This window comes from Natator depressus, chromosome 5 (genome assembly GCF_965152275.1).
Source record: "Natator depressus isolate rNatDep1 chromosome 5, rNatDep2.hap1, whole genome shotgun sequence".
NCBI classification, from domain to species: Eukaryota; Metazoa; Chordata; order Testudines; family Cheloniidae; genus Natator; species Natator depressus.
The window spans coordinates 120606555-120619591 of NC_134238.1; the positions used below are offsets into that span (position 1 = coordinate 120606555).

Below are 13037 nucleotides of genomic sequence, written 5' to 3' on the forward strand. Positions count from 1 at the left end.
AGGAGGGAGAAACAGTTACCCAGAGGAGAGAGTAAAAAAAAAAAAAAAAAACCAGGGAGAAGTAAAGAACACAGGGAAATATAAGGAGTGCTTCTGTGAATTCCCAAACAAAATTTACAAGGGGGACTGGAGAATTTAGGAAACAGATAAGATAAAGACTGTTATACTTGTAAGGCAGAATGGTAATGATCAAAAGTTATTGCATCTGATAGCTGTGTGTAGGCCTATATAAAATGAGCTAACCATCTCCGACAACTTTACCCATATTGTAAACATGTCCACAGAAATTACCTTTAATTAGCATCCTAGTTGGCAGTCTCAGCAAAGAAACCAAAGATTGATTGGGTAAGGAGAATAAATAGAGTGACCAGATAGCAAGTGTAAAAAATCAGGACGGGGGTGGGGGGAATAGGTGCCTATCGAAGAAAAAGCTCCGAAAATCAGGACTGTCCCTATAAAATCGGGATATGTGGTCACCCTAAGAATAAACCACCCACTTATGCTTACAGATGTCTGCAGAGTAGATTTGAGGACTATTATTGGGGCTTTGAGGGGAAGTTTGCACAGCAGTTTCCTGTGTTAGACTTGTGTGCGGGGCTGTAAGCCAAGAACCAAACTCAAGAGAGAAACATCCTTGGATGAACATGAAACACAAGGATGGATCAAAGCAACAGGCATCTTTAAAACTTGGGGAACATGTCCCCATTTATCACACAATGTGTTGTGCAGTATCTCTCTGAAGTAGGGTGATGGCTCTTTTAAAGATCTGGACTTAGAACTGGAAGGTCTGGAGTCTGCTCAGTCATGATAATGAAGTGAAGGTCCCATACCTGTGCCCGTTTGCAAAATGCCTCCTGCGTAGCCTTCTTGTTCTCAGGTTTGCCAGCCCATGCAGCAAGTGCTGATGCCTGCAGAGCCCGTCCATAGGAAAAGGTCAGCTTCCAGGGTTTGGGCAAAGAACACTGGTTGATGGCACTGAGGTTGAGAGAAGCTTCCTCTTCACTTTGGCCTCCAGACAGGAAGCAGATTCCTGCAGGAGCGGAAAAAAAAGAAGACTTAAAAGTTTAGAGACCACTGATTCACTCTGATGTCCTGAGTTGAAGCAGAATCTTGTAGGGGAGGCAGCAGGAACATAAAGAATCACAAATCACTGTTTTCCCAGGGAAGGCATTTAGGTGAGACGGAAGAGAATTAGGTCAACTGCATATCCATAGATATTGTATCCTATCAGTCCTCAGTGAAATTACATATGATGCCCAGTCAAACCTACCACTGGTGTCTGCTGTTCTGTCCATAACTGGAGATGCAACAAATTCTCTTAAAATCTACCAAGGCAACAACCACACAACCCAGCCCCTTGGGAACAGAACAGGTCATTAAATGGAAGCAAAAGGAGACATATAAAGGGAGACTCAACAAGGGAGACATGGTGGACTGACCCCTCCCACTCAGCTCTTAATGCACCTCAGTACATGAGACTTGATGGTTTCAAAACACGATAGGTCCTACAAGCAACCCCAATAAGCGTTTGAGTCACTTGGATGGATGATCCTTGAGTCTGCATGGAGAAGCAATGGATAATAATGACTTACCAGGAACAGCGGCAGGAACAGTGCGAACGAGGGCCATGACTGTTGCCGTGGCTACCTCCTGAGGGGTGTACTTCTTGGGGCAGGAATGCCCAGCAGTCACCATATTTGGTTTCAGCAGTGTTCCCTCCAGGTAGACATGATGATCATTCAGGGCTTTGTAGACAGTAGCCAGGACCTGGGAAACAATGAGAACAGGAGTTTCGTTCGATGCTTATTCATGTTCGCTCAAAGCTTGGCTTCACTCCCATACTGATTCACCAGTGGGATCCAGGTCTCCAAACCTGCTGTAGAGGGACAACCTATATCTGGGGTGAGAGCGGAATTCACTGTCCATGTTTTATCCAGGCTAGGCTTCAACCCCCCCTTCTATCACTTTACCAACAAGCCCTCCAAACCTGCTATGGAGAAGTATTTGTCCCCTGGGATGATAGAGAAATTCATTCTCCATAGTTATGGAATTCTTGGCTTTAGCCCCTCAAACCTACCTTGCTCTGGAATGGGAAAGTTACAAAATATGGAATGGTAGTGGAAACATGGATGATACCTCTTCTCTTAGAAGGGTGAGCCCTTCTCAGCGAGGAAACAGGGTAGCCTCGTGGCTAGGGCACTATTCTCACCTCTGCCACTTACTGTGTGACCTTAGGCAACTTGCTTAACCTTTCAGTGCCTCCTTCCATCCCCCACCCCACCCTCCATCTGTAAAATGGAGAAAAGAAAGTGCTTTGAGACTTATGGATACAAAGCTCTGTTTAAGAGCTAAGTATTATTATTATTATTATTATGCTGATTGTTGAAAATGCCTGGTAGGTAAGAATCTTACCTTCTCTGTAACATACTGACAGCGCTGGAGGTCATGCTCTCCATCGGGTAGGACCTCCGGTTCTACAATGGGCACCAACCCATGCTAAGAATGGAAAAACAGAAGTCAGTGGAGGTCTGGACAAGAGACTGCCCTATCAGGGATAACCTGAGAAAGGGGTAGTAAAGCAAAGAGAACTACTGGAAAAGAGAAGATACCAACAGACTCTCTCAGCATGACAGACAAAGAAGCCTCCTCTCAAACACATGGGAACTATTTCAAAAAAGAGTAGGAAAGGACACCACTTATTCCCACATCACAGGAAGGGAGGGAACTATTTCACACACACATTGAGAGTTTATACCTGCTGGCAGATGCTGGCATAGCGTGCCAGCGTGTTGGCATTCTCCTGGATGGCTAGAGTGGAAGGAGTTGTTTCTGTGATCTTCAGCACAGCACGCCACTTGCCAAAATCAGCGCCATCCTTCTTATACTGGGCGCAGCGCTCAGCGAGCCCATCCAGCCCTGCAAGTATTAAAGGGAAAGGAAGGTGCCTTAGTTAGAGCCTCCAGATTTATGTGGTCGGGGCTGAACTTTGTGTCCTCTACGCAACCCTGTGGAGGTGGGGATGCAGAGCCAGTGCGGGGGGTGGAGGTGGCCTGTGGCTCCTACCTTCTTCTCATGGAGACTGCTATTGTGTGGTCCTTGTGCAGACTACATGCCCAGTGCAGTAGCTGCTCACAGTATGGCCCTCGGGGAATGGGGTTCCTTAAGTGGACCGAGCTAGGATGGTAACTAGGGAAACCCTGGATATAATCTATGGTTAGCAAAGCCTCTGGGACAGTAATCATGCAGGACCCATAGTGTTAGGAACAGGAACTGCTGCACAAGGTCAGAGGATTAGTACATAAAATCTGATCTCCTGATTCTGACTGCGTAAAACCTGATACCTCAGAGGACCACTAGTCCCATCTAATTCCACTCCCCAAAATACACATGAACAACCATGTAATGTTAACTTGTGGGGGGTGAAGGGATAAACCCTTTCTGATCCCAGCTGGTGATCAGTTTTATGCCTTGAAGCAAGACAGAGTTCTTGTAACTTACTACCCTTCTGCCTACTTATTACCTTGCAGCCACTGGTGCTGCTGGCAGTGCTCATCAAGCCAAAAGGGATGTTTCTGGGCAGAGGGAGGCTGCTCTCTGCATGCTGGCTGGTACCTGCAGGGCTGTGGTGGTGGTGGAGTGCATTATGCCTAAGTGTCTAAGTGGGGAGCAATGGGTGCCAATGAGCACATACTCCCCCCCACACACACACCCTCCTGTGCCTTTGGAGGTACTCTTTTGCTCCTGCCCTCTGCAAGCACAATACTTCCAGCTACTGCTGCTTGTGTAGTGCACCTGCTCCTCCCCGCCGCACATGGCTTTCACTTTAAGAACCATAGCTGAGCCCTAAATACTCCAGTCATTTAAATCTCTCCTTGTCAGGAAATGCAACCCCATTCTTGATGGTTGAGAGGAAATGTCTCACCTTGAATGGTGGTTTCTCCATTTGTTCCTGCCAGTGGGGCTGATCCTTTATCTAGCTATGGGAGGTACATGGAAAGGAAGACGTTTTAACAATTAACAGATCAGTATAATTTCTGCTACTGTAACCCAGAGCTAATATAGACTCCTCAGCCTTCATCAACAGGAGTCACTGTGACAAATGGTGCAGGAGCTCGGTGGGCAGAGTCACTGGAAGAGACAGAAGACAAGCGCTGGGGAATGGGGAAATTGCAGGAGAGAAGAATGCATGACAATGAACAAACAAAGCATTGGGAGTGGGAAGCAGAATTGTTGGTGGGAACAACCCCAGAAGTCGAGGAGTTGGGGAGAGTCACTGGAGAGGATGGAATGAAGAGCCTTGAGGACAAGGGGATGGAAGGGTGAAGCAAGAGCTCTAGGGGGTGGTGGGATTTGCTGGATAAACCAGGTCAGGATCAGTGGCTGTAGCTGTGCCTTGGCTAATAGGACAGGAGCACTGGCGGCAGGGGTAATGCAGAGAATGGTGCCAGAATGACAAAAGAGCATTGCTTATCAGCGAGATCCCTGCCTGGGCACAGTTCCCACTGGGAAGGGCTCTGCGGCTATTGTGCCAGCAGGGCTCTTGGGGAGATTAACCTGTATTCCCACCTGCAATGCCTTTGTCTTTGATGACATCTGGGAATGGCTTTCCACTGCTGTCCTTCTGATAGAGGGTCTCATGGAAAAAGATCACGCCCCCAATGCTCTGATTGATGGAGGCATCCGAAGAAAAGAGGATCTCTCGGAAGGCACGGCGATTTTCCTCTGTGTTTTTCACCTTGATCCTCTGCAGTCTGCTCCCCATGGTACCTAGCAAGAGGGGCGAAGGTCAGAGAACATGATATTGGGAATGATTGTCCTTTCACTTATCTTGTATAATTGCAAGGATGGGGTAACTTAGAATTAAGCCTTCTGTGCCTGTGCAGACCTGGGCTTCTCTCCTCAGCCCATGCCCTCATAGTTCTGTCTACGGACTCCAACCCTGCCCTGGTGGACCACTTGCTCCTGAAGAAAGATGGGGATTCATTGACTCCTGCCTGGTATCTCAAATTATTTGAAAAGCAAAATGGCTTGAAGGTCACTAAGAAATATCAATAACTGTTCAACTCACCCACAGACTCATCCGCAGCCAGGATCCCCTTTCCTGGAGCCACAATGCGCTGTGCTATGTCAGACAGAGCCTTCTTCTGCTCTGGAGTCAGCGCTGGAAACTGGTGGGTCATGATGGCTATTCTGGAGAAGACACAGAGACACCCATTGTTCCAAACTGAGGTCTGTTGTGGATAGTGTTTGTAAAATCACATTGATTGGATATAGACACAACTATCTCATGAATTTCCTTCTGGTGGGAGTGAGGTTCTCTATATTCTTACAAAACCAACAAGGAGTCCGGTGGCACCTTAAAGACTAACAGATTTATTTGAGCATAAGCTTTCGTGGGTAAAAACCCCACTTCTTCAGATGCATGGAATGAAAATTACAGATGCAGACATAAATATACTGACACATGAAGAGAAGGGAGTTACCTCACAAGTGGAGAACCAGTGTTGACAGGGCCAATTCGATCAGGATAGATGTAGTCCACTCCCAACAATAGATGAGGAGGTGTCAATTCCAGGAGAGGCAAAGCTGCTTCTGTAATGAGCCAGCCACTCCCAGTCCCTATTCAAGCCCAAATGAATGGTGTTAAATTTGCAAATGAAGTTTAGTTCTGCTGTTTCTCTTTGAAGTCTGTTTCTGACGTTTTTTTGTTCAGGTATAGCTACTTTCAAATCTGTTATAGAACGTCCAGGAAGATTGAAGTGTTCTCCCACTGGCTTTTGTATGTTACATTTCCTGATGTCCGATTTGTGTCCATTTATTCTTTTACATAGGGACTGTCTGGTTTGGCCAATGTACATGGCACAGGGACATTGCAGGCACTTGATGGCATAAATAACATTAATAGATGTGCAGGTGAATGAGCCTCTGATGGTGTGGCTGATGTGGTTGGGTCCTCTGATGGTGTCGCTAGAGTAGATATGGGGACAGAGTAGGCAACGAGGTTTGCTACGGGGTTTGGTTCCAGGAAAGACCTAGAGAGAAGCCTGGGAACCAAAGGAGAGGCTGTGTTAACCACAGCCTACTGGGAAACAACACTAGGGGCTCAGAAGTAGGAAGTAGCCAGGGAAACAGCAGCACATGTGAATGATGTAGTGGTGCTGAGTACACCACAATGCCTTGCCTCCCACAGCATGGGGCCAGAGTTAGAGCGGTTGTGGTGGGGTTATAGAGCCAGGCTGGCAGGGCAATGGTGCAGATTAGGATTACACCTCTAGAAGGAGCAGCCCATTTTAACACAGCTGGAACCCAGAGCAGAAAGTGTCTCTGTGCTCCCTCATCAGCCCCAAGGAGGGGGGTCTAGAAGCGTCAACACAAGGATTACTGAGCACAGGATGGGGCTGAGGTGTGAGCCCAGAGGATGGGTTGGGGAGTAGCCTGCGAGGGGTGAAAGGATCTCTTGTTACCCAGAGGGGGTCCAAACTAGACATGACTTTGAGGGGCTAAGTCATGGGCACAAACAGGCCATTGCAGGTTCAGGGAAGCGATCAACAGGGGATGTAAGAAGTGAAGACTCCTGCAATGCCATGACATGATGACAGGGGATGCTATTGTGGTGAGTGGAACTGCTTGCATCTACCCGTTAGACATGTCGCCTCCCATTTAATTCTCTAATTTACATGCTTAGGCACTGATCCTTGAACTCCACTGTCTTCAGTGGGACTCTGTGCAGACCAGCTTTTAGCATGCACTTGGTATCCTAAAATACTGCCTAAACAAGAGCTAGCACTGATGAATACTAGCTCAAAACACTTCAGTAGCACTACTGTAAGTCTTAGGGCCAATCTGGGGCACGCTTACACAGGTCAACAAGCAGTAATTCACATGAGCTGTCCCATTCACTTTAAGTGTTCCCTAATGTGAGGGTTGTACAAGCTGGTCCTTTGTGTTCTGGACCCTTACTATAGGACACTGTAGAATCCTCCCATAGAAAAAGATATATTTAGTTTTTTTTCTCCACTATTTTCTCAGGTCTTGGAAAAGGGTCAGGACAAATATCTACACCCAGTGCATATGACAAGGAAATCTGTGATACAGTAGATGGAATCTACCTGTTAAGAGTGGCAATAAGATGATGTAACAAGTGAGTAGTTAGCTCTCTGTGGTGCACAGCAATTGTGTGGGAGACAGCTGTGAATCACAATATGGGATGGTGGTTTTGCTGGAAGTTAGACCAAGGCATGGTGATTTCTAGGTGCCCTGTATACCTGCTTCGTGATGACCCTTGAGCTGGGAAAATTTGAGAGTGATAACATAACACATACACCACTAGCCAATCAGAATCTCACTTTTGAGTTTCAGCTTCTAAAGCCATACTCTGCTGCTGCCATAAACCAATGAGCCATCACATGCCTGCCCACAGCAAATGGCAATATTAAACAAAGGAGTCTGATATCAAACAGAGGTGAGTTTCAAGAGCAGATGGAAGTTCCCAGTTTTGCATAAATATCCCTTGAAAATGCTAAAGAATGGATGGATGTGCAAGAAAACCACACCAGGGAGCCCAGAAATGGTCATTTATTTTGGTGAATAGATTTAGTTATCTATTGCCAGAAACTCTTACACTTAGCAATACCTTCTTTGAGAGCAGTCCCACTGATTTCAGAAGTGCTACTCAGGCTGCTCATTACAAGCAGGGGTGGCAGAACCTGGCCCGTCATTGGTCATGGCTCAACTATGGCTGCCTCATGAAAAATAGGCTTCCATAAATCATACAATAACAGAGTTGGAAGGGACCTCTGGAGGCCATCTAGTCCAACCCCCTGCCCAGAGCAGGACCAATCCCAACTAAATCATCCCAGCCAGGGCTTTGTCAAGCCTGACCTTAAAAACTTCTAAGGAAGGGGATTCCACCACCTCCCTAGGTAACGCATTCCAGTGTTTCACCACCCTCCTAGTGAAAAAGTTTTTCCTAATATCCAACCTAAACCTCCCCCACTGCAACTTGAGACCATTACTCCTTGTCCTGTCATCTGCTATCACTGAGAATAGTCTAGATCCATCCTCTTTAGATCCACCTTTCAGGTAGTTAAAAGCAGCTATCAAATGCCCCCTCATTCTTCTCTTCCGTAGACTAAACAATCCCAGTTCCCTCAGCCTCTCCTCTCCAGTCCCCTAATCATTTTTGTTGCCCTTTGCTGGACTCTCTCCAATTTCTCCACATCCTTCTTGTAATGTGGGGCCCAAAACTGGACACAGTACTCCAGATGAGGCCTCACCAATGTCAAATAGAGGGGAACGATCACGTCCCTCGATCTGCTGGCAATGCCCCTACTTATACACCCCAAAATGCCATTGGCCTTCTTGGCAAAAAGGGCACACTGTTGACTCATATCCAGTTTCTCGTCCACTGTCACCCCTAGGTCCTTCTCTGCAGAACTGCTGCCTAGCCATTCGGTCCCTAGTCTGTAGCGGTGCATTGGATTCTTCTGTCCTAAGTGCAGGACTCTGCACTTGTCCTTGTTGAACCTCATCAGATTTCTTTTGGCCCAATCCTCCAATTTGTCTAGGTCCCTCTGTATCCTATCCCTACCTTCCAGCGTATCTACCACTCCTCCCAGTTTAGTGTCATCCGCAAAGTTGCTGAGGGTGCAATCCACACCGTCCTCCAGATCATTAATGAAGATATTGAACAAAACCGGCCCCAGGACCGACCCCTGGGGCACTCCACTTGACACCGGCTGCCAACTAGACATGGAGCCATTGATCACTACCCGTTGAGCCCGACAATCTAGCTAACTTTCTACCCACCTTGGAGTGCATCCATCAAGCCCATACTTCTTTAACTTGCTGACAAGAATACTGTGGGAGACCGTGTCAAAAGCTTTGCTAAAGTCGAGGAATAACACGTCCACTGCTTTCCCTTCTTCCACAGAACCAGTTATCTCACCATAGAAGGCAATTAGATTAGTCAGGCATGACTCTCCCTTGGTGAATCCATGCTGACTGTTCCTGATCACTTTCCTCTCGTCTAAGTGCTTCAGAATTGATTCCTTGAGGACATGCTCCATGATTTTTCCGGGGACTGAGGTGAGGCTGACAGGCCTGTAGTTCCCAGGATCATCCTTCTTCCCTTTTTTAAAGATGGGCACTACATTAGCCTTTTTCCAATCTTCTGGGACTTCCCCCGATCGCCATGAGTTTTCAAAGATAATGGCCAATGGCTCTGCAGTCACATCCGCCAATTCCTTGTGCACGTCCAGTTTTTCTAAATAGTCCCGAACCACTTCTTCCTTCACAGAGGGCTGGCCACCTCCTCCCCATGCTGTGCTGCCCAGTGTAGTAGTCTGGGAGCTGACCTTGTTCGTGAAGACAGAGGCAAAAAAAGCATTGAGTACGTTAGCTTTTTCCACATCCTCTGTCACTAGGTTGCCTCCCTCATTTAGTAAGGGACCCACACTTTCCTTGGCTTTCTTCTTATTGCCAACATACCTGAAGAAACCCTTCTTGTTACTCTTAACATCCCTCGCTAGCTGCAACTCCAGGTGTGATTTAGCCTTCCTGATTCCATTCCTACATGCCCGAGCAATATTTATATACTCATCCCTGGTCATTTGTCCAATCTTCCACTTCTTGTAAGCCTCTTTTTTGTGTTTAAGATCAGCAAGGATTTCACTGTTAAGCCAAGCTGGTCGCCTGCCATATTTACTATTCTTTCTACACATCGGGATGGTTTGTCTCTGTAACCTCAATAAGGATTCTTTAAAATACAGCCAGCTCTCCTGGACTCCTTTCCCCCTCATGTTATTCTCCCAGGGGATCTTGCCCATCAGTTCCCTGAGGGAGTCAAAGGCTGCTTTTCTGAAGTCCAGGGTCCATATTCTGCTGCTTTCCTTTCTTCCTTGTGTCAGGATCCTGAACTCGACCATCTCATGGTCACTGCCTCCCAGGTTCACATCCACTTTTGCTTCCCCTACTAATTCTTCCCAGTTTGTGAGCAGCAGGTCAAGAAGAGCTCCACCCCTAGTTGGTTCCTCCAGCACTTGCACCAGGAAATTGTCCCCTACAGTTTCCAAAAACTTCCTGGAACTCCCAGCAGATATCAGGATGATTGAAGTCGCCCATGAAAACCAGGGCGTGCGATCTAGTAGCTTCTGCGACTTGCCGGAAGAAAGCCTCGTCCACCTCATCCCCCTGGTCCAGTGGTCTATAGCAGACTCCCACCACGACATCACCCTTGTTGCTCAGGCTTCTAAACTTAATCCAGAGACTCTCAGTTTTTTCTGAAGTTTCATACTTGAGCTCTGAGCAGTCATACTGCTCCCTTACATACAGTGCAACTCCCCCACCTTTTCTGGCGTCCCTGTCCTTCCTGAACAGTTTATACCCATCCATGACAGTACTCCAGTCATGCGAGTTATCCCACCAAGTCTCCGTTATTCCAATCACATCATAATTCCCTGACTTTGCCAGGACCTCCAGTTCTCCCTGCTTGTTTCCCAGGCTTTGTGCATTTGTATATAGGCACTTGAGATAACCCGCTGATCGCCCCTTGTTCTCAGTATGAGGCAGGAGCCCTCCCCTCTCACACGCTCCTGCTCGTGCTTCCTCCCGGTATCCCGCTTCCCCACTTACCTCAGGGCTTTGGTCTCCTTCCCCCGGTGAACCTAGTTTAAAGCCCTCCTCACTAGGTTAGCCAGCCTGCTCGCGAAGATGCTCTTCCCTCTCTTCGTTAAGTGGAGCCCGTCTCTGCCTAGCACTCCTCCTTCTTGGAACACCATCCCATGGTCGAAGAATCCAAAGCCTTCTCTCCGACACCACCTGCATAGCCATTCATTGACTTCCACGATTCGATGATCCCTACCCCGGCCTTTTCCTACTGTATCAAATGTATCAACAGAAATGATAAAGGCCTATTGAAGAGAAAGCATGGTCCAGTAGATAGGAAATTGGACTGGAATGCAGGAGATATGGGGTCTATGCTTGGCTCTGCTACTGACGTTGCCAGTATTTTTATCGCCAGCCAGTTGTACCTCATCTACTTAGTGGAAAAAGGCCAGTCATTTCAAGTTATGGGCCAGATCCTCAACTGCTGTAAATAGTTATAGTTCAAGTGCCTTCAGTGGAGCTATACTAATTTACACCAGCTGAAGATCTGGCCCATGAGTGTTGTTTTTCTGTTTATTGTAATTGTTCACAAAACAGAAAGGGGGGAGGAAGAGCAACAACAAAGGAAGAAAAATACAGAAAATGCACAAAATCAGATGCAGCGTGGTGGCTAAATAGAATGTTCTGCAGAGCTTTCCAGCAAGCTTTGCTGGTGCTTTAAACAAACAGGGCTGTTTGTCTAACCCAGTCCCTGCAGAGAGGCAGCTGGCCCAGAAAAACACAGCAATGAAAGTCAATGTTGCTGTGTTGGAATTTAGACCTTTCCCCAGTAGGCGCAGCGGTGCAATGCAGAGGGGAAATATTGTCACAGACATCAGCACAAACATTGCATTCAGTTAATACTACAACAGAATGGACTGAAGTGCAGGCGCACATGGGGATGGGAGAGGGAACCTGGGGAAGAATTTCAGTGGTGTTAGCATGTTGCACTTCAGAGCAGGTTAGAAGCATCTGTTCTTTCTTTATGCCTTTCCCTTGGCTATTACCCTCAGTACTTTGTTTCTTACATACTTTCAGTGTCAGGTTTAGAATAGCATTTGCCCATTGGAGAAACCAGTTATAACATCTGGGTTCTGGACAGCAGAAAAGAGGGGCTGCAATTGGCACAGGTGTTCATGATTGTCTTTTATCTCTCCTTTATGTAAAATATGTCAAATGTGCAGGGAACGTGTTCACCACTTGGCCCTCTCTGGTTGTATGCAGCTTTGTCTGCACAATTACTTGTGAGCACAATTCTTCAGCACTTGTGTACATGCACATTTACACACTCAAAACCCCATTTGTATGAACAAATCATGTGCAAGTAGATCTGTGTGAGTGAATTCTACCATTGTGCACAGAAATGGTAGTGCTTAAAGTGTGTGAAAGTGATTTGAATGAGTAAAAGCTGAATGTGTACCATTGGACGTGGGTGGGGGTTTTAAAATGTGGCTCATAACAATCAGGCAAAAAGTACAAGACCTGAGTCTGATTTCTGGTTCAGCTGTCTGTTGGGGATACTAGGATGGAAAATTTAACCTTTTGCATAATGGAAACAAAAGTAATAAGTGCTTGTGCAATGCTTGTGCAATGACTGGCATCTTGACCAACAAAAAGGATTTAATTGGGGACCGCCAGAGCTAAACGCAGGAGTTGCTTGAGCTATGGAACCAGGCTTCCCCAATGAGACCTGCAATAGATCTGCATGCTCTGTGGATCATGTACAGAGAGTGACATGTGACACACTGATACATGTGTTAAACTTGGAAGATGCAAACTGCTCTAAAATGCTTAATACTTGTATTATTCTATTGACTTGAGAAAAATTATTCCTCCTAAACAAAAGCGGGGAAAATCCTTTCATTCCCGGGGAAATGAGGAAGGGAATTGCCTGAAAGTATGGCAAAGAAAATAAGTAAGAAGCTCTAAGAGAAGAAACAAAGAAGCATTGGTGTAGAATACAAGGCAAATTGCCCTTGCGGAAATGCATTTAGAATTAAAAAGGCTGTTTGGCTCAAAACAGATGTGAAGGAAGAGAGAAAGTAACGCACACTCAAGAGTGCATGAGGTACAGAGAGGCGGCTGTTAGAGGAACAAGTGAGGAATTAGCCGTTCATGACTACAGGAAATGAGGAGCGTGAAGCCAAGCAGGGGCTCCCTTTTCCTCTCTTGTACTGCAATCTTGTACTTACATTCATTCTGGTGCTCATAAGACAGAAAGCCAGGGCACTGTCCTACCATGCCCTGAACGGGAACATTATCCAGAAATAGTTAAAGCACTGAATGTTACACATACAAGCATACATGCTGAACATTAAATCAACAGCCATGTTTACAAAACTAAAATAACTGCTAGAGAGAGAAAAGCCATCACAGTGCCAATCAGCATCTCA

General features: G+C 46.5%; 2 protein-coding genes across 2 annotated transcripts in view; both read right to left on the reverse strand.

The window, feature by feature from the left end:
* LOC141987792 (fructose-bisphosphate aldolase B-like) overlaps window positions 1-13037 on the reverse strand; it is a 39945-nt gene that overhangs the window by 3566 nt on the left and 23342 nt on the right. Inside the window, exons 2-8 of the mRNA XM_074953551.1 lie at window positions 5069-5190; window positions 4567-4767; window positions 3923-3973; window positions 2756-2916; window positions 2413-2496; window positions 1593-1767; window positions 831-1030 (exon numbers count right to left, since the gene is read on the reverse strand). Of these exons, the coding sequence (XP_074809652.1) occupies window positions 831-1030; window positions 1593-1767; window positions 2413-2496; window positions 2756-2916; window positions 3923-3973; window positions 4567-4767; window positions 5069-5180 (984 nt within the window). The 5' untranslated portion in view covers window positions 5181-5190. The remainder of the gene's footprint in view (window positions 1-830; window positions 1031-1592; window positions 1768-2412; window positions 2497-2755; window positions 2917-3922; window positions 3974-4566; window positions 4768-5068; window positions 5191-13037) is intronic.
* The window catches only part of LOC141987789 (GPI-N-acetylgalactosamine transferase PGAP4-like), a 31229-nt gene continuing 23339 nt past the window's right edge, over window positions 5148-13037 (reverse strand). Inside the window, exon 3 of the transcript XR_012639620.1 lies at window positions 5148-5190. The gene's annotated coding sequence lies outside the window, so the exon portion shown is untranslated. The remainder of the gene's footprint in view (window positions 5191-13037) is intronic.